Genomic DNA, 20,940 nt, shown 5'->3' on the forward strand with positions numbered 1-20,940 from the left:
AAATCATGAAGTCCTTCAAGACAGAATGTACCATCACTTTCATCCGGTATTCTCTACAGTACTCAGACTTGTCTCATTAGTTCATGGGATCTCAGTTGTTAGTTATTGGCTTCAATTCCTCAGTGACTAGAATCCTATTGAGAAAGTCTGAACTCTGAATAAGTGTTGCAAAATTCCCACCAAATAATTAATTGAATACATGCACACACAATACATACAGACAATTCATTTCAGGCTACACAACAGAGCCAGAGTGACAACAGCTGTAGCCACATTATTTCTGATGAAGGTGCTCCAAATACTCACTGGAGAAAAGACAGTGTCTTTAACAAATGGTGCCAGGAAATTGGATATCCACATGTAGGAGAATGAAACGAGAGCCTCATCTCTCACCTTGCACAAAAATCAACTCTAAATGGAGAAAAAGAAATCTTAACCCAAGACCTGCAACTCTGAAACCGCCAGAGGAAAAAGTATGGGGAGCATGTCAGAAGCACAAGTATGGACGTTCTCAACAGGAGTCCAGTCACTGAGAAAATGAGGCCAATAACGGAACAACGAGACCCCATGAAATTAAAAAGCTTCTATATAGAAACGGAAACTGCTAATTGAGTTAAGAGGCAGCCTAAAGAATGGCAAAAAAATGTTTGCCGGGTATGATTGAGGATTGTCTAGAATATACAAAGCATTCAAGAGACAAACAACAAGAGACAGCTCAAATGAAAAAAACAAAAAAGGGACACCAATCTGAGTAGTCTCAAAAGGATCTCAAAGGCCACTAAACACACGGGCAAGTTTTCAAAATCATCAGCTATCAGTACAATGCAAATTAAAACTACTCCGAATCACCCTCACTCCATCAGAAAGGCTACCACCATCACCACCACCAACAACAACAAAACCAAGTAACAACAAATGCTGGAGAAGGTGTGAGAAAAGAGGAACACTTATTTACTGTTGGTGCACGTGTGAACTGGTGCAGCTGTTATGAAAAATCCTTGTGGATTTTGCTCAAAAATCTAAAAATAGAATTTTCATAAGACCCAGTTAAACCATGGCTGGGCATACACTGGAAGGACTTTAAATCCCACACCAGAGATACATCCCTGTTTATTGCTGTTCTTTTTACAACACATAGGAAATGGGATCTGCCTCAATAGCTCTCCACAGACAAATGGATAATGAGAATGTGGTGCACATGCATAATGGCATTTTATTCAGCTGTAAAGAATGAAATAATGCAATTTGCAGGGAAATGAATGCAGGGTGGAAACATTATAGCAAGTGAGGCAACCTCAGCTCAGGGTTTTAGCTTTTAACTTTTATATCTGGGTGTCTGTGTGGGAGTGAGGGCGGGAAGAAGCAACAACTGAACCAGGGACCCACGACAGAGGGAGAAGTCATTTCAGCACACAATTACCCTGCAATGAAATCTCAGGAAATGTTATTTGCGCTACACTTAAAATGAAAGACATCATGATTAATTGGATTGGCACCAGACCATCTATGAGGTTTTTTGAATGCCTGACTATGTTCTGTTAGAATTCCTGTTTAAATTGACTTCCAGATGTATTTTGTCCTCCGCTTACCAATGCCACGAACAATGCTGTGACATTTTGTTTCTGCAGTTTCTACACATGTAATGGTTTCCACTGAGTTTCAGTTTGGTTTTGGTGTCGATGCCTTTCAACTTTCTATAGTTCTCACTATGTAAATGTAAATCTTCCAGTAAGAATCATGTTTGAAATGCCGGGCAGTATGATTTACTCCTGAAAAAATGAAGAGAAAGATGAGCTGTATCTTTAAGGGAGGTAATGGTCTCTTAGGAAGATGCAGTGTGACCACACTGTATGGGGTGAGTGGAGAGAAAACCCTGCTGAGGGAGTGGGGAGGGTGGAGGAGAAATGGGAGAAAGGGCAGAGGGGTATCTAAAATAATATCAATAGTTATATTTTACTTTCTCAGGGGTTTGAAAAAAATCTGTTACATTTATAAAACATGAACATTTTACTGAAGGGCATGCAGAGAACACTCCATAAGGGGTTTTTACTCTCCCTCCTGTTTCAAAGATGAGGTATCAGCTAAGATTTTTAAAAAAATATTTATTTTATTATTTTTATTTTCGTTAACTTTGTATGTGTGTCTTCATCTCCCCCTGCCCCCCCCCCCTCTCTCTCTCTCTCTCTCTCTCTCTCTCTCTCTCTCTCTCTCTCTCTCTCTCTCTGTGTGTGTGTGTGTGTATGTGTGTGTATGTGTGTGCATATGCCACACGTGTGCAGCAATCTGATGTCGATGCTGGGAAATGAACTTGAGTCGTCTGTAGTAACAGCAAGTGCTCTTAACCTCCGAGCCATTGCTCCATCCCCTCAGCTAAGGCTTTTTTCAGGTCCATTCTCTGTGCACTGGGTCCTCTCTCATCAAAGCTACCTCATTTTATATATATAAATAGTTCTTCTATTGAATCATACCTAACAGCAAGATACGTGCAAACATTCCCAGGAAACTGATAAAAAATAGATCCATGTTTTCTCCTAGCTTCCATTCTCTTTCCTAGCAAATATTAATAGTCACTTATTAGCTGACTCTGCTTGCCTCCTTCATTCCCCATCCTCCCCTGTGATCTTGAACTCACGGCAACCCACTGAGCCCACCAAACCCAAGCCTTGGTACCCAAGGAGCTCACTGGCTTGGACAGGGGCTTCATGCTGTCTCGTGCTAGCTGTCTTCCTCATTCACTCTGCCGTACACACAGTACTCAAAGCACTGAACAATGCCTGGAGTTTTACCAATATTGAAGCCATTTCTTGTACTTTAGAATTTTGAAGTTATAGAAGAGAGCAGGCCAAGCAGGTATTATGTGAGGGCAACCTGGGATGCAATGTGAGCACCAGTTTGTTATGGGGCAGCACTTAGAAACCAGATAAGAGTTTCGGGAACCCAAGCCAGAGATGGTGGTGATGAGGGACAAGGTGATGGATATAATAGGTACCGGGAATTTGACGTGATCATTTCTTCAATCATTAAATCCACTCGATTCACAGGTATACTTCTAAAAGTCAATATGGATTGTGGATTTTTAGGTTTTTTTCAGCTTATCTTTCGATAATGGATATTATCATTCCATAGGTACAAGTGGACATGCAGCAAGATGATTCTAATAGCCATTTTTATAAACCTTAGACATTGGTTCTAGGAATTAAAGTCAGAGCTCTGTGCATGCCCCACATGTACCCTCCCACAGAACTCCATTCCCAGACTTTAATAAACACTTGATTTTCTGAAGAGGTATTTTCCACATGGACTGATTTCTTTATATTCTTAAAGCTACACATGCATTTTAATTTAGATTGCTTCAAAATCAGTTTGGCTTTTTATAACTCTTCTCTATGTGAATAGGTTGAATTGTCTGTACAGTTGAAAGATAGGTGTTGTGTTTGGTCTGCTCTTAGTGAGTTCTGCTTTTTACAAATCGTTTTATACCATCCTCGGATGAAACGATGAGGAAGGCAGACATGTATTAAAAAAGTGTTGATGGAATTCTGGGAAGAAAATCTATAGTTTTGATAGTGAGAGGAGGTAAATCTGTCACTGTGAACATAAGCAGTCCCTCAAGGCAGGTGGTGATGGGTGCCAAGAAATACATCTGCACCCTCTCACCTGAGTGCCCATGGACCGTGACACAGATGTGCACAGTGATAGACATACAGAAAAAAGATTCCCATAAGCCTCTGGGTGGCTTAGACAGCAACTTTTATGGGGAATATCTACTTCTGTGCTAGCTGTTCTTAAGAATCAGGTACTTCGCACGTGTTGAAATGTAAAAGTAGCTTTAAAATGTATAACTCCTCAGAATTTGAAATGGAACGCAAGAGAAATCTTTACACAAGATCATTATTCACCTTAAGTGACTCTTTCCATAGTCTATGAAAAGACTTTGGGTGGCACCAACACACTTGTATTGTATCTTTTCTCCTTTACAAAGAATGACTTTTATTTATGTCGCCTGAATCCTCACGCTGGAAAGGAAACCAGTGTGTTGCCATTATCCTATTTGGTTTTATTCTCCTCTCATTAGTTCAAATTATGAACTAAAAAATTAGTTCACAAGATGAAAATAGATGTTGTAGGATATTTGTACACTGTGTGAAGATGTATTGCTGTGACTGTTGTAATAAAAAGCTGAACTGCCAGTAGCTAGGCAGGAGAGATAGGCGAGACTTCCCGGCAGAGAGAGGAAGAGAGGATAATCTAGGCTCATAGGAGACACCATTGAGATTCAAAAATGAGTCAGACACACAGAATGGGAGAGAAGTAAGAGCCACATGATAAAAGTGTGGGTTAAGTTACAAGAGCTAGTGGACAAGCCTAAGCTAAGGATAAGCTTTCATAATTAATAATAAGTCTCCATGCCATTATTTGTTAGCTGGTGACCCAAAGAAAAATCCAACTACAAATAGTGTCAGCCTGGGCAATGATGGCACACACCTTTAATACCAGCATTTGGGAAGCAGAAGCAGGTGGTTTTCTGAGTTCTAGGCCAGCCCGGTCTAAAGAGCGAGGTGCAGAGTAGCTGGCATACACAGAGAAACCCTGTCTTGAAACAAACAAACAAACAAACAAAAAAACAAACAAACACAAAAAGAGAAAGAAAGAAAGAAAGAAAGAAAAAGAAAGAAAGAAGGAAAGAAAGAGAAAGACAAAGAAAAAGAAAGAAGGAAAGAAAGAAAACAGGTAGTATCATAAAAGTGTTCTTTCTTTGAGACTGTAACTATCGGTCGTCTTATATGGAGCCCCAACCCCTACCTTCCCCACTTCAAGGGACTGTGCATGTGATAGTTTTGCTGTGACAGACTGTATAGGTTACTACTGCGCAGTGCTTTGCTTCAGGAAGAAAAGCCAGGGGCTCACCTACCGGGAACAGTTCCTGTGCACAACTTTCTGTACCATTGTGCTGACTTTTTGAATGATATCTGCAGAGCAAAGTGGGCATTTCCGGATAGTGGAAAGATGGATATAGAAATCAGCAATTAAATACGCAGAAATTAGAAACTATGAATTTCATACACAACTGATGCAGAGAAGTAACAAAATCGCTACCCATTTATTCTCTCTTAGCAAACAAACAGTATCAAGGTTGGAAATTTACAGTTACAATTACTATAAGGTATTGAATATTGAAAATCAATTTCTTTCTATTCCATCTTTGCCCAAGAGAGACTCAAGCACTTCTAAGCATATATTTTGTTTCCAGGATAGTAAAAATTTTAGGGATTAAGATTTAGCGCTTTATGGGATCATTGATGTGTATGCAAGAAAAATCTACATAAGATTCTACTGAAATACACTGTTAGCTAAGATTCTTTGTCTCTTGCATTCTTAATGATTGCTCCCAGGGTGGACCTTGCTAGAAATACTGTTCAGCTTGTTTAAAATTTATCATGTCCCAATCCAAACACTGTGGACATCTGAGAGAAAGTGCTTTGTAACTTCTAAGTGAACAGAAATAATATTTGTGATAAAAGTCTATGTTGATTGTAGGAAAAAATGCAGATAAATTTAATTTAGGGAAAAGTCATACCTTAGAAGAGAGTGACTTTTTATTATCAAGCTGGAAGCTAGGAGAAGCTGAGGGAAACAGACACCATTCTATAGATGCCATTTTCAATTTTTTTTTTTTGCATTTTTCTCAGCATATACCTGAAATACAGTGGAAATCTTCAAAGCTATCTTTTTCCCCCTCCTGCACACAAAGTAAACAGTGGTCTAAAATAGAGGGATAAAATATTTCCTTTCATCTTTAAAAAAATCCTTAATATTAGGTTTGTGTTACATTTTCATGTTGGCCAAGTCTTTCTGATTACTTTTAAATTATAGCTTTTCTATAATAATACGCAACTCAGCATTTTCTACGTGGGGGCAGAAACTATGCATTGGTAGCAGGACACACCACTATTAACGCTCCAAATTACAGCTCCTTGACCTTGTCAACACACACTCATTATTTCAATTAAAGTAAAATGAAAGGGATGCTCAAAGTTCCTTCCATTTGTGAAATCTAGGAACCTATGAAAAGCTAATTCTCTTTCCCTTCATATTTATTAGGGGGAGGGTTCTTGCATTGGTCTAGTCAAATAAATTATTGCTTAATGGGTGAGGGGACACAGAAAAACACATTAAATAGTACACTCCTTACAACAAAATGGAGTCAGAATACAAGGGATGTCTTTAAGGAATGGGTAGAAAATTAAAATTCCACCTACATAACAGCAAACACATGCTGTGAGAAGTAACTACTGTGCACAGAATGGCTAGGCCTTGTGCTTCTGGATGTAGGCACTAATCAGCCATATTGACTCAATCTTCCACTTCCACTTCCTGTGTTAGGGAACCTGCCCATAGGACCTCAAAGGTGAGCCTGCTTCCCATTCACTTTTGGACCTCCTCAGAAAACGGACTGCATTCAAGCCCACTTACTAACATCCTGGTATTAGCCACCACCGCACTCGTATTTTGCCAACTCTCCTACCACAAGTTTCAAAAAAGACTTTTTGCAAGGAGCCAAATGTGGAATCTCAGAGTGTAACTGCTTGTTACACATATGGACTGTAAACTTGTTATGCACCACAAACTTCCCACTTGGTGAATGCCTCTAACAAGAGAAGATAAAAGTTAAGTCATTGCATTCCTGGTTTCTGAACACAGTCATCTGGCAGGGTTCACAGCAGGCTTAGAGCCTAGGGGTTCTCATATTCTGTCCACCGCACACACAGTCATTATTCAAGGAGTTCACATCATGCACAGAGTCTATGGAAGCCCATGCTTTGTTCTTAATTTAAAATGTCTTTATTTACACTAAGCCTGAAAATTGTAATTTTACATTTCTTGTCTCTTCCACTCTTCTTAGGATGCCTTTGGGTGGTCTCTTCCAATTGATTCTAAAGAAAATTTCCCATTATGCATTAATCTCTTGTCTCTTGTCTTTTCATGCTCTGAATTTGATCGACTTTAAGGGTTTAAGCCACTCCCATGGTTACAGTAAACAACCATGCTTCCAATGTGACTCTTAGGGGTCAAGGAGAGTATTAAAGTTAGTAGGAATGGCTACCGTGGAGCATCATCATTTTGTGATTAGTATATCTATTGAAGGGACATCATCATTTTGTCATTAGTATATCTATTGATCATGTCCAATCATCAAACGGGTTTCTATGATCTGCATTTACTGTTCTGCTTATGACTCATTACTAATGAATTGCTAGTGAGCAAATTCACCTGACTGTAAAGCCAGTATCATTTTTGGTGTCCATTATGTAGAAACCTAGATTTACATTTTCTTTTTCTTTTTTTTTTTCTTTTTAAATGTGCTTCAAAACTATTTAGCTAAAAATCTAATTTGAAAAGAGGAAGCTGATTTGCTTCAGGTCAGGCCTTGGCTATCCAGTCTTATCAGCCTCTTCTCATTTTCATAACACTGAAACTGTTGACAAAAACCTTAGCATTCAAAAGTGTCTGTCCACACAACGGGTGCAGTGAGATGATTGCTTATTTCTTGAGATTTTACGTCTATGTTTTTTATAAAAACACTACTTTCTTGAGAACAACTAAAATAGCCCAGAGACAGTCCCCTTCCCCAATACTACAAGTACGAAATCCAAAATGCACCCTTCAGAGATCAAGTTGGGCACAATGGAAAGGAGGCCCAATTTGAAAGGGGACTCTTTTCTCACCCTGTTTATCATATATATATATATATATATATATATATATATATATATATATATATATATATATATATTTATGCATTCCATCTTGAACTATGCTGAACCACGATATTATAATACTGGTGCTTTAGTGCCTAATGTTGTATTAGGTTCCAATATTGATTCTATTGAGGATTGCAGCATAATTTATAACTAAAGATAGTTATTTAGTCTTTATATTGTCATCAATAAGGCATAAGCTCCTTTGAGTTAGGAGCATATACGAACCTGGCAAAGCTCATGGAAAAGAGAAGATGCTTAGTTAAAAACTCAGTTGACAAATGCCCATGCTGGGATGAACAGTACAATGATAAAGTTAGGTAGCTAGTGTGTCCATATGGATGGTCTAAATTTCTTTCCTCATATGCTTTCTCCCCCTTCAATTATTCCCAGACATTTCAGCTTACTCAAATCTGTAACTAGATCCATTTAGTAAAACAATTTAAAAAATGATTGCTGATACTAATGATAATTATAAGCACGTGGTGTTTACTATCCGTCAGTCTCTGTTTTAATCACACATGTCTATTCATATATGTGAACACATGTGCTCTTCTTAAGAACAGAATGACACTTCATTACACATATGGAAAGCTGAAGCACAGAAACATTAAATGATATGCCACATCACCAAGGTGTAAGCAAGAGGAGCAGGGTTGAAACCCAGGCAGCTTAGCCTCAGCATCCTCCGGCTTAATCACTGTGTTCCACATCTGGTACTGCAACAAGGAAGCTGCTGTAGCTGCCCAGGGACCACATGGTCCTCCAGCACTTTCTGGATGAAAAAGTACATGCTGGTGTGGGTAGACGGTGCAAGTTCAGGCTACATTAGCATTTGGCTGACTGGAAGACGTAATAATTTTGCAAATTCTTCATTTGCTTGACAGGTTTCACCTCAATTTTTCAATGGAAAATTATTTCAGCTCCGCCCTCTATAACTATTCAGCCACATTTTATGATTCCCTTAATGTTCATAAGCATCTCATTAAGGAAAGACAATTGCCTCTAAACTCAGAGACTTATATAAATCACAGAGATTAAATAACACCCCTGATTTAGGTTGGACTCTTTCCCCTCATCACGACTTTCTCTCTTGGCAAGCAAAACCAAACTCAGACCAAGCTATTCATTTTCTAGAGCAAATAGTATTGCTAATTCAACATTTCTAAAACCTCCGGGTTAATTTTCAATGCACATAAAAAGCAATAAACCCTTTTGAAGCTTCACTGGCTTAAGAAATGGAACCTAAAATCCAAAGAGGTTCATTAATCACTTGTTTTATTCCTAAGCCAATGTGGAAATAGAACAGGAAGAGAAAAGGGGGGGGGGGAAGCTGTAAGTTTCTGTTTGTTTGGATTTCCTAAGAAAATGGTAAGCATATCTCAGAAGCACTACTGTAATTGTTGGTGTAGTTAGAAAATGACCTGTGGGGTAGAGGAGTTGTGGGCAGCAAAGGATGTGTGTTCTTTCTAGGAACGCAAGCCAGAAGACAAGCTGAATCTCTTGGCACCATGGAGTCTGGTGCCCAGATAAAAGTGGCAGGGTTTCTGCAGGTTTTTTTTTTCAACTCTTGTGGATATTGGCATATCTTCCAGGGAGGCAGCCAGAAGATCTGGTGGTTTTCTTTGGTATTAGAAGATTAATAAATTAATCTTGGTTTACAGTAATCCTCGAGGAGGAAACAAAATCAGCATCTCCATTACCATAGCCAGTTGTGTGCGGTTGGCTCTGAAACAGCCATTCATTCCCTAAAATGACACCATACAAGGGTTTTAATTCTCACTCCAATAAGAGCCAACGTCGAATTAATGTGAACTTGTTAATGATCACATTAATAAAGAGCACAAGCTGGCAGTGTGGGTCATTCATTACATAGGAGGCCGCTAACACATTCCAATGAGTTTTTCCAACTCTCCTCAGAAGAGGAAATTCTCAGATCTAAATACCTCCTTTTGGCATATATACGTACAGACACGGGTGCGTAGACATTTATAGATAACATTTTCCCAAAGGCATCCGGCTGCCAAGCTCCTACTTTCTGTGGTATTCATGACAGGCCTGACAAAGAAATGTGTTGGTGTCTGAAACTTCCTAAACACGGTTTTTCTTACTTTTCCTGTTTCTTTTCCGCCGTCTTCATCACACCCACCCTAATCTCTTCTTAGTCCCCTCTATCCACTTCCTCTTTCCCTTTCTTACTATGCTTTCCTCCTTTCAGTGAAAGCCTTGTGTGTTAGCTAACAGAAGCCCTGCTTGAGCCTTACACAGTGATTTAAGGAACATAAGGGCTTCTGCTGAGTAGCTGCTGCTGCTGTGCCCAGTGCATACATCCTCTCCATACCATCCTGGTCTCTTTAAAGTGATGTTAGCCAGAAATCCCATGGAATTCCTAGCCTAGTGGCCCCACTACCTGCTTGATTGCATGCTTCTCTTTCAGCATATGTCTTAAGTAACTATAAATGATAGCCATGCACTTTTGTGGCAATACACATACATATCATTACACATATATGCACAATAGGCTAAAATAAATGTTAATGGGTTTTCTATCATTTTCCATTTCCACCTTGTTCACTCTTCTGCAGAGGCAAGTAATCATACTCTGTCTAAATAATATTTACATCTCACACATCGCCACGTGATTAATAAGTTCTGGTCATTACTCTTCAACTGGAGATGGACTCAAGTCTAGCTCTTACATGGTATCTTTCTTGCCCTGTATTCCTCATATATTGTTGTAAAAAAGAGATTGTGGTATAAAGTATAGGCTTTGTAGTCAATGACTTGCTATGTTTGACTTATTTCTTTTTCTTCTATTTTTGGTTCCTGTAGTTATTTAGAGTTTTGGAACAAGATCTTGCTGTGTAGTCCTTGGGGTTGTCTTCAAATGTGTGATCTGCAGTCACCCTGCCTCAGCCTCCCAAGGACCAACCTAGAAGGCATGTGATACCAAGTCTGGCTGTTTGATTTCATTTCTCCAGGCTTTTTATAGTGTGGGCATTTCAAAGATGATAAAATAATTTTTCTGAAAAAAATCATTATTACCGTAAGGAATTCACTGATTCAAGCGTTTATGAGCAGGCTCTATGAACTGGGTGGATGCTACAGATGTAAGGCTGAGTATCTGCCTCAAATGAACAATAGTGGCCTAGAAGGAGTTTCAATGGATTTGTTGTCCATTATATGTTTTAATGAGAAACTATAAGAAGGCTGTATACCTTATGTTAATAAAGACTCACATATGGGAGCAGATAGAATGAACTTAGGAGGAAATTAGGAGATGTCTCTTTACTCAAAAAGATTCCAGTATATAATGGTCGGCTCTTAAAACATATACACAAAAACATAAAGACTGAGCTACTTGCATTATGCCTTTAAGGATATACACACACACACACACACACACACACACACACACACGTATGTGCTAGCACTCAACGAAGAAAGAGGCCATGAATTTGTAAGAGAGCAAGGAGGGGTCTACGAGAGGATGAGGAGGGAGGAAGAGGAAAGAATAAATGATATCATTACACTGTAATAGAAAAAAAAAAAAGCTTTTGAAAGACTCCAAATCATTTGAGTTTGTTGCCTGTGTTTACCAGAGTTTTCTGCTTAATCTGATAGAGATGCAGCCCCTGAGGGCTGCTGTGGTCCTCAAAGACTCCGGTGTACAATGACATGTCTTTTACCTCTCTCTGCTCTGTCATTAGTGGAATCAACTTCATGTTTCTTGTCTCCTTGCTCTGCTGGGGATCACCATGCCTTTGTGTTGACATGGAACCTTCTGAAAATTACTATTTTTATTTTTTCGTTAGGGAAGGACTTGTATTCTTTTTCATGCAATTGGCCAGTGTTTCTTTTAGTGTCCCATTTTAGCCTTTACATTTTTATTTCCTCTCTTACCCCTACTCTCCCTTTTTATCCCTCTCCATCCACTTTCTCTTTCTCTTACTTGCTTCACTTTCATCCACTCAGTGACAGCCTTGTATGTCAGCAAATAGAAACACTGCTTGAACTTTCCTCAAGGATTTAAGGGACTACATGCCATGCAGCAGGAGGGCCCCTGCTCTGTGGCTGCTGATGGTGTAAATGAGTACATACATCTACGTTCTGCTAAATACTGAATATTCACTGAGTTCACCAGGTTGTATTTACTGTTTTTACTTTGTCATGTAACTGTTTTCACAATTATAGTTGGTTTTAGAATTAAATTTGTGATGAGCCAAAATATTTGAGCCCCACCTACCTGCAAATATATTTGACTTTCTAGTTGTTTATTGGCATGCAATTGCTTGATGGTCTAACATGGTTTCACAAAACATAAAACTATCTAGACACAACAGGTGAAGAATTCTAACAGGAATATTTGATCCATCTGTACTCAATTACCCTTGATAATGACTTTTCATTATCAATTGTAATACTTGACCTATAGTACATTAAAGATTTTAAGTCACCAAGACTCATGGAATAGAACCTGGTCAATAGATATGTCTTTAAAGCTAGAAGGACTTTAGAGTAAAATCATGCTGTTATTATGACTTTACCTGCAGATTCCCCATCCTTTCTTTTTTGTCAATTGAGATAAAACTCATTCACAAATTTTAATCTTTCCTCTAGTCCTCCTTTCACTCACCGTATCTTGTTACCATAGCTTGGACCTTGGTTCCACCATCTTGGTGGTTTTAGTTTTTTTTGGTCCAATGTTACATTTCTTTCCATTTGTGCATCTAGCCTTGTACTTTGGTCCATCCCGTGACCTGTATAATTCAATGTCCTCTTTACATCACTTGCCAGTCCATGTGACACTTTCGTAATTGCAAGTCTCTAAGATGGTATTTCAGGGGGCAGAGAGAAAATGACGCTGGAGAGATGGACAGGCTTTGACCAAATTTGTGCACATTATAAAGACAGAATAATAAGAACATATTCCATTTTTATCAACCTAAACTAATTTATATATTATATTTTAGAAATATTTAAAGCACATTGCAGAGTGTTTTGCTTTTGGATGGATTTTTCTATAAGAAATACTGTGACGTTTGATCAATATCACTTTAACATATGACATAGTTTTCTGACATGGAAAGCTAGGATGCAGTATGGAGTTAAAGTACCACACATATGTGTAGAATGCAGTGGTACACTAGGTAAGCTATTATTCTTTTTACTGTGTGCTGTGATGTACTGGACTATATTAATATTAGGTGATATTCCTCAACATACCATGGTTATCTCTCAATCTAAATATTCCTATTCTTTCTTGATGATAGACAGTTTTAGGCAAACATGCTTTTCCATAGCACAGACTCTAATTCTCAGCCCCCCTGATAGCTTAGTATAGACATATAAGTAAATTCCAGCCTATGAACTCTGAGAGAAAAAGATATGAATCTGTCTTCCCCATCCTTCTGGCTACAGAGGTGAAGCCACCCTTATCATTTCCCTGTCCGTATGATCTGGATATGATAAAGATACAGGAGAAGGAAGAAGAGTGATAAAAGAGGTTTGACAGCCTTTAATCCCAGCACTCGGGAGGCAGAGCCAGGCAGATCACTGTGAGTTCGAGGCCAGCCTGGGCTACAGAGTGAGTTCCAGGAAAGGCGCAAAGCTACACAGAGAAACACTGTCTCGAAAATCCAAAAAAAAATGCCCCCCCCCCCACACACACAAAAAAAGAGGTTTGGCAATTGGAAAGCACAGAGCCAATATCGTTGCCCAGGCCTGCTGATACCCAGCTGTCATGGACATGTGGAATAGATTGGCTAAGCCATTTTTGTGTTGACTTTTAGTGACAGTTATCTAGCCTAAAGTCCCAATAACAGAGCTTAAAAAGTAAGATTATGTAATTAGTTTGGATTTTTTTCTTTTTCTTTCTTGTCTGTATGTGTACGTAAAAATGTCTGTGTTCATACAGATGAATATGTGTATAAGCAAATGCATACATATTTGTGAGAGTGTGTGTAGGCTAGAGATCATTGAGAGAACCTGAGTGTTCTCAGGTATCATTTTTGAGCAACTATTCACTTTTTATTTAAGTTAATTTATTTTTACATTTTTGTACATATGTATGTGTGTGTGTACCATCACACATCAAGAATCCCAAAGTCGAGAAATGGATGAGATCTACATGAACAATCTGGACATGGGTGGGGGTAATGAAGGGCGAGGGTCGAGGGAAAGAGAGCTTGGGGGAGCGGGAGATCCCAGCTGGAGCAAGAACAGAGAGGGAGAACAAGGAATAAGAGACCATGGTAAATAAAGACCACATGAGAATAGGAAGAAGCAAAGTGCTAGAGAGGCCCACAGAAATCCACAAAGATACCCTCACAATAGACTGCTGGCAATGGTCGAGAGACAGACCGAACTGACCTACTCTGGTGATAGGATGGCCAAACACCCTAATTTTTGTGCTAGAAACTCCATCCAATGACTGAGGGATCTGGATGCAGAGATCCACAGCTAGGCCCCAGGTGGAGCTCCAGGAGTCCAATTAGTGAGAAAGAGGAGGGTTTATATGAGCAAGAATTGTTGAGATCAAGGTTGGATAAAGCACAGGGACAAATAGCCAAACAAATGGAAACACATAAACTATGAGCCAATGGCTGAGGGGTCCCCAACTGGATCAGGCCCTCTGGATAAGTGAGACAGTTGATTGGCTTGAACTGTTTGGGAGGCATCCAGGCAGTGGGACCGGGACCTGTCCATGCTCATTGCATGAGTTGGCTGTTTGAAACCTGGGGCTTATACAGGGTCGCTTGGCTCGGTCTGGGAGGAGGGGACTGGACCTGCCTGGACTGAGTCTACCAGGTTGATCTCAGTCCTCAGGGGAGGCTTTGCCCTGGAGGAGGTGGGAATACAGGGTAGGTTGGGGGGAAGGGGAGGGGGGGCGGGAGGGGGGAGAACAAAGGAATCTGTGGCTGATATGTAGAACTGAATTGTATTGTAAAATAAAATAAAATTAAATTAAAAAAAAAACGAATCCCAAAGTCAAAATCAGTTTTTTGTTGGATGGAGGGAGTTTCTTGGAAGTGGGTATTGTTGCCATCTCAAACTCCAAAGCAATATGTTTTGGAGTTTATCCTGCTTTGTAGCATGGTTTATGTCTCATCTAAGTGTATTAATAAAAACACATCCATACATTTCTTTAACTATAATATTACTCAAAAGCTTGGCAAATACTTAAATGCTCTTTATGGAAGATGGAATTTGGGACTCTTTAATTAGTAAACCACCATCAATGACAAATAACACTAACTTTCCCCCAAACCCCCAACCTCAAGTCTTTTCCATCTTCACATATCGTTTGGTTTAAGAGACCACTTCTTAGACTCTCTCCCGCCTCCAGACTTCTGTGGAATGCATCTCTGAGGACTGCTTTTAAGCAGCTGTCTCAGCCCAGGGATTCACCCAAGGTTGTAAGGGCACTTGCGTCATATGCCACACGGCCTTGTGGCTCATTCACTAATGTTTGCTTGCAATTCTCTTGGTTTCCCTTGTATTTCTTTTTTTTTTTTTTAAATTTCAACTTTATTTTTTTTGTGTGTGTGGGGGGTGTTATAAGTCATTAATGGCTGTATAGCATTGCATACAGTCCATAATAGTGACCTATATACTGATCAAAATTTAGGATGTTTCCTTTAGTTTTTAGTTTTAGTAAATATCTCTGTACATGTCGTTTTATGTATACATTTGTTTATTTTGGTACAATTTGAGCTGATTTTCAATTCATAGTATGTATGTACACCAAGTACGTGTCTGGTGTCCATGGAGGCTGGAAGAGGCATTGAATCCACTGGGACTGGAGTTAAAGATGGTTGTGAGGACAACATGTGGGTGCTGGAAATTGAACCCAGGTCCCCTGAGATAACCACTGAACAATCTCTCCAGCCCCAATTCTCCAATTTTATTTTTGTGACAGGGTCTCTCATTGACCCTGACGTTTACCACTTGGCTAGACCAGCTGGCCAGCAAGCCCATGGATCCCACTGTCTCTGGCCCTTGAGTGCTGGGGTTAAGGTAGGCCTTGCCACACCTAGCTTTCTACATGTGTTCTGGGAAATCAAATTTGGTTCTTCCTGCTTGTCCAGTGAGCACTTTACTGACTGGGCCACCTCTGGAAGCCCTTCACTCCAAGTCATTAATGGCTGTATAGCATTGCATACAGTCCATAATAGCGACCTATATACTGATCAAAATTTAGGATGTTTCCTTTAGTTTTTAGTTTTAGTAAATATCTCTGTACATGTCGTTTTATGTATACATTTGTTTATTTTGGTACAATTTGAGCTGATTTTCAATTCATAGTTATTTAACCCTCATTAATAACAGATAAAACAACAGTTATTACACATTTTTGTGGTGATATTGTGTTCCCCAATATAGTGTACCCTAATAAACTTATCTGGGGGGTCAGAGAACAGAATAGCCACAATATTAAACATAGAGGTTAGGCAATGGTAGTACACACGCCTTTAATCCTAGCATTCCAGAGGCAGAGATCGATCTGGATCTCTGTGAGTTCAAAGCCACCCTGGAAACAACCAGGCATGGTGACACATGCCTTTAATCCCAAGAAGTGATAGCAGGAAGCAGAAGGGTATGTAAGGCATGAGGACTAGGAACTAGAGCCTGGTTAAGCTTTCAGGCTGTTCAGCTGAGATCCATTTGGATCTCATTGAGGCTTCTAGTCTGAGGAAGCAGGAGCAGCTGAGGAATTGGCTAGGAGAGGTTAGCTGTGGCTTGTTCTGTTTCTCTTATCTTTCAGCGTTCATGCCAATACCTGGCTCCAGGTTTGTTTTTATTAATAAGACCTTTTAAGATTCGAGCTACACATTGTAATTCTAATGGTTTCTATCTTAGCCACGATTTCTATAGCAAATTTTGAACCTATATGTTTGCATGTAATCTTCCCATTCCAAGGCAAGCCAAAAGGTTTTAATGCTGCAACACTTTGGGGTGTTGAAATGCTTAAAATAGAAAATTTAAATTAGAACTTGCAAATGAGATATAACTACAGCCTTCAAAGTGCAGCCTTTAGCAGTATGTTGAGGAGCAGATTCCTTCTGGCATTCCTCATATTGATATCAATGGCCAACCATGAGCATATGTTGCAGGAATGTTCAATGTGTTGGTAGGCAGTGCGGCCAGATTTATCTTATTTTAGGAAGCTATTCCATAAGTCAGTTAATATTGTCTTGTGTCATTATTGCATTCTCTCCAACAGATTTGAGAGGACATATGGAAATTTCTGGAAATGGGACCTGAACATTCCAATCATAACAATTTAATGGAGCACTGACATTTCAATACAACTTATACAAGGAGGGGAGTGTTTGCCAGAGGCACAGAATATTGTAGGTATATAGGCTGAGCATATTGACATCTGCAGTAATGCCCTTGAGCTCATTTCAATGAACTAGTGATACACTACTGATGTAGTTTGTTAATAAAAACCATAGTTTATGGAAATAAGAGAGACTTGGAAAGGTCTCTCTCAAACAGTAGGTGGGTAGCCCCAGTTCAACAGAACGAAGAATATCTACTTTATGTTTTGTAAATGTGAATTTATGGATTAAGATTACACCAGGAGAGGAGAAGAAAAGTATCTTTTAAAAAATTTTTACTGCACAAAGTGTTCCAATCTTCAGGGTTTCTTCAACTGCAGCAGAAGAGTGACCGGAGAAGAAACTACCAGATTTACATCAGTTTATGGATGTTTAAAAATATACATAAAGGAAGCCTGCAACCTTGAATAAGAGTTCAATGCTAACTCAGTCATGTAGGGCCACCCCTATACTTTTCTGATCTGGAAGATTCCTCAGGGGAATCCTTAGGTTCATTCAAAGGGGCCTTGGTATAAAATAAAAATGAATGTCATGTATTGGCCCTTTTCAAGAAAAGGCATAATGGTGTGTCTATTGATAGTGGATGTACTAGAGTAACATTTAAAGTACATGTGAGGTATTGTCTTTCCATATGGACAGGATTATTTTGAATTTTCAAGAGTTACTGTAGTTTTAAATTCTGTGTATGTGTGTGCATCTGCATGTAGGTCTGTGCAGGTAGGCGCAGCGGCCCACAGAGGCTGGGAGAATGCAGGGGATGCCCTGGAGCTGGAATCACAGGTAGTTGCCAGCCACTCCTCATGGGTGCTGGGATTTGAACTCTGGTCCTCTGGAAGAGAACCGTATGCCCTTACCCTCTGAGCCATTTTACCTGTCCCAAGTTGTTTTTGTTTGTTTGTTTTTGTTTTAAATATGTGAGTGAAAATGACTAAACACGCTTTGGAAAAGAAAACAAGGCCAAGCGAATGAGACAAAATTAAGTACGCTTCACTCTTTCTTATAAAACTTACATGTCATTTTCCAGAAGGCCATGAACTACGAAGTGGCAGGCTGTGGGTGATGGCTACTAACTTCCAAGGAAAGCAAGCCGTGTTGATTCCTATCTTGAAACAATTTTAAAAGGCCGCAAACCAACACAACATTATTAGTGAAATCCGTAAGATCATTATATGTCAACTCTCACATATCTTTATAATCTTATCAAGTGAATGGTCTTTAAATTGTATGGGCTACATAACGGAGTCCAAACAAAACGAAACTAAACATCTGTGCATCCTTTTCAGTCCAAGCAAATTCGTAAGTAATGAAAATAAGAATATTTACCAACATTTCGAAAGCCAGATGATCTACGCGTGAGGCTTACCTTTCTCTTGCGCAGTCTGACCTGATTGTCTACGGTCTCCTGGGTGGTCACTGGGCCCCTTGAGTGTAAACACTGCATGCCATGGTCTGTGTTGACCTTGAGAGGGCTGTTGTTTTGATGTTCTGAGAACCCAGTCTTCTCCAGGTCATTTTCTGCTGACATTCCACCGGGGCAGGAAGGCGGCTGCAGAAGGCAGCTTCCGAAATCTGCTTTCAATAATGGCAGCCCTCCGTCGGCACCAGGAGCAGCCAAGAACTCTTCTTCTACTACAGGGTGGCACGTTTTTTCCTGTTCCTCTTTAGAGAAGTCTGGTTTCCTTCGCTGTCGAGCGATTACCGCAGAATTAAGCAGTTGTGTCTCGGGTGCAGTATCTTCCACGTTCAAAGAACCGAATGTCTTGACTTGGGGCACATCTTTTGTTTCATCTGAACTTATATCCTTACAAAGCTCCAGGCTTTTACTTACAGCACCAACACCTTGCCTGTTCCCTCTTTCTTCTGCTGTAGAGACATTGGCTTCATCAGCCTTCCTCCAGGAGTTATATGAGTCTTGGTTACTTTGCCTGATGGACAATGCCTTCATGAAGGAGCCTGCTCCTTCGACACTACGTTGACGGTCTCTTTCGTGTCTTTGGGGAGTTGAAATCTGTGCATCATTGGTGAGGTGGAGATCAGAATCAGTATCCTCATCAGAAATGTGCACCAGTGTCTCTGTGCTGGCTTCCAGAGACAGAAACTGCTCGTCTCCTTCCTGGCTGCCACTTTCATCCACCTCCTGTGAAATGTGGCCCATTGGCCCCCCAGGAAAGTCTCTAGGCTCTGGCCCACAACAGCAGTCTGGTAGAGAGGCACACTTCTCTTTCTGGTCCACATTTAAGGTTGCATCTTTTTCCATACTTGCCTGCAAGCTGTCGGAGGCCAGTCCGTGGTGACATGCTATGTCATACTCATCAGAATTAAAAGGCTGTCCAGTCTGTTGGGTCACATGCTCTTCCCAGCTCCTTTTTCTGATAGCTACAGACATGTCGCCATAGCTTAACAACAGACAAGGAGATGCATTCCGTATGACGCTCACCTGGGATGGAAATTGACCAAAGGTGATTTTGAATTCATGGATCAAGGAAGAGAGTGTGTCCTGCCATTTTGTTGCCTGTTAAAAAAATTTGAAAATATGCTGTTATCGATACATTTCCAAGGTAATAATATTTCATGGCAAAGAATGTAAATCTGTGCTGTTAAACAGAGGTAGGAAATAATACAAAGCCTTTGCTTAATAGACTTAATGGTTTTGTTTCTCAGAATCAGTCTAATATTAGAGAAAAAAATGCATTTAGTATTTTTAGTGAAACCTTATCAGTACTTAAAAACCAATTGGGCTGGTTTATTAGTGAATGAAGATATAAGTACCAAAACGTTTTAAGCTCCATTAAGAAAATATTTGAATTGCAATACTTAATAAAATTCACTGGAAAAACTAACTTTTTGCTCTGGCTTTGCATGCTTTCCTGATTTGCCTTTGCGAACAAAAGCCATTAAGGAAATTGATTTGCTGTTTGGTTTGAATCGAAACAAAGTCCACCAGGGAACTGGTCCTGCAAACTTGAGCAACAGAGACAGCATATGCAATACATTAGTGTGTAAAAGAACTCATACTGGTTCTAGTGACCAGGATGTCTCTACCCCAGGGTATAACAGAGAAGCAGAATAATACAGTTTAGTTCATATTAACTCACAATTCATGAATAAGAAAGCATGACTCATTCTATTATAAGGCTTTAGGTTTTAGGATAGATACTTCTATCCATATATTCATTTTCTTCCATTATTAATATCATGGAAATATTGTTGAAGCCTAATATATATATATATATATATATATATACATATATATGTATATATGTATTCAAAGCAATAGATCTAGGACATGAGCCAATGTTTTAAATTAGATCGAGCTTTCAAGGGCCAGGCTCAAATAACCAATGGAGTTCATTGTCTCCACAGAATTATGATATTTTAACCTTCATCATCCTCTTCCCTCATGTTTTTACTATGTAGGAATTCTAACGCCCCGTGAAGCAATTCAGGTGAACCCAAAAGGAGATGTGAGCATCATAAGACAATTAAATCCAGTCTTCAAATTCTCAAGTCTTACTCTCTTTCCTTGTAAAGACGTTCGTACATTTCTGGTAGGACTTGGACCATACAGATTGAAGCAAACAACAAAATCACATGTAAGGAAAGGACAAAAATGTAAGAACTTTCCAGGTCTGCATCCTCTCTCTTGAATTATTTAAACTAGTTAAAGGAAACAAGTTGTATCCATGTTAAAGTCAGCCTTCTAGAACGGACTAACTCAAATGTCAATCTACAGTGAAAACACATTACTAGACTGTGAATGAAAAATCCCACTGAAAGAGCAGACAGTTTTTAGTTTCTGCTCTGCACAGGAACTGCCAGCATATAATGTTGCC

General features: G+C 39.5%; 1 protein-coding gene across 1 annotated transcript in view; it reads right to left on the minus strand.

The window, feature by feature from the left end:
• The window catches only part of Dlc1 (DLC1 Rho GTPase activating protein), a 380,425-nt gene that overhangs the window by 346,053 nt on the left and 13,432 nt on the right, over positions 1–20,940 (minus strand). Inside the window, exon 2 of the mRNA XM_059244374.1 lies at positions 18,471–19,619. Coding sequence (XP_059100357.1) covers positions 18,471–19,493 — 1,023 coding nt within the window. The 5' untranslated portion in view covers positions 19,494–19,619. The remainder of the gene's footprint in view (positions 1–18,470; positions 19,620–20,940) is intronic.

Source organism: Peromyscus eremicus, chromosome 17, assembly GCF_949786415.1.
Source record: "Peromyscus eremicus chromosome 17, PerEre_H2_v1, whole genome shotgun sequence".
Lineage (NCBI taxonomy): Eukaryota > Metazoa > Chordata > Mammalia > Rodentia > Cricetidae > Peromyscus > Peromyscus eremicus.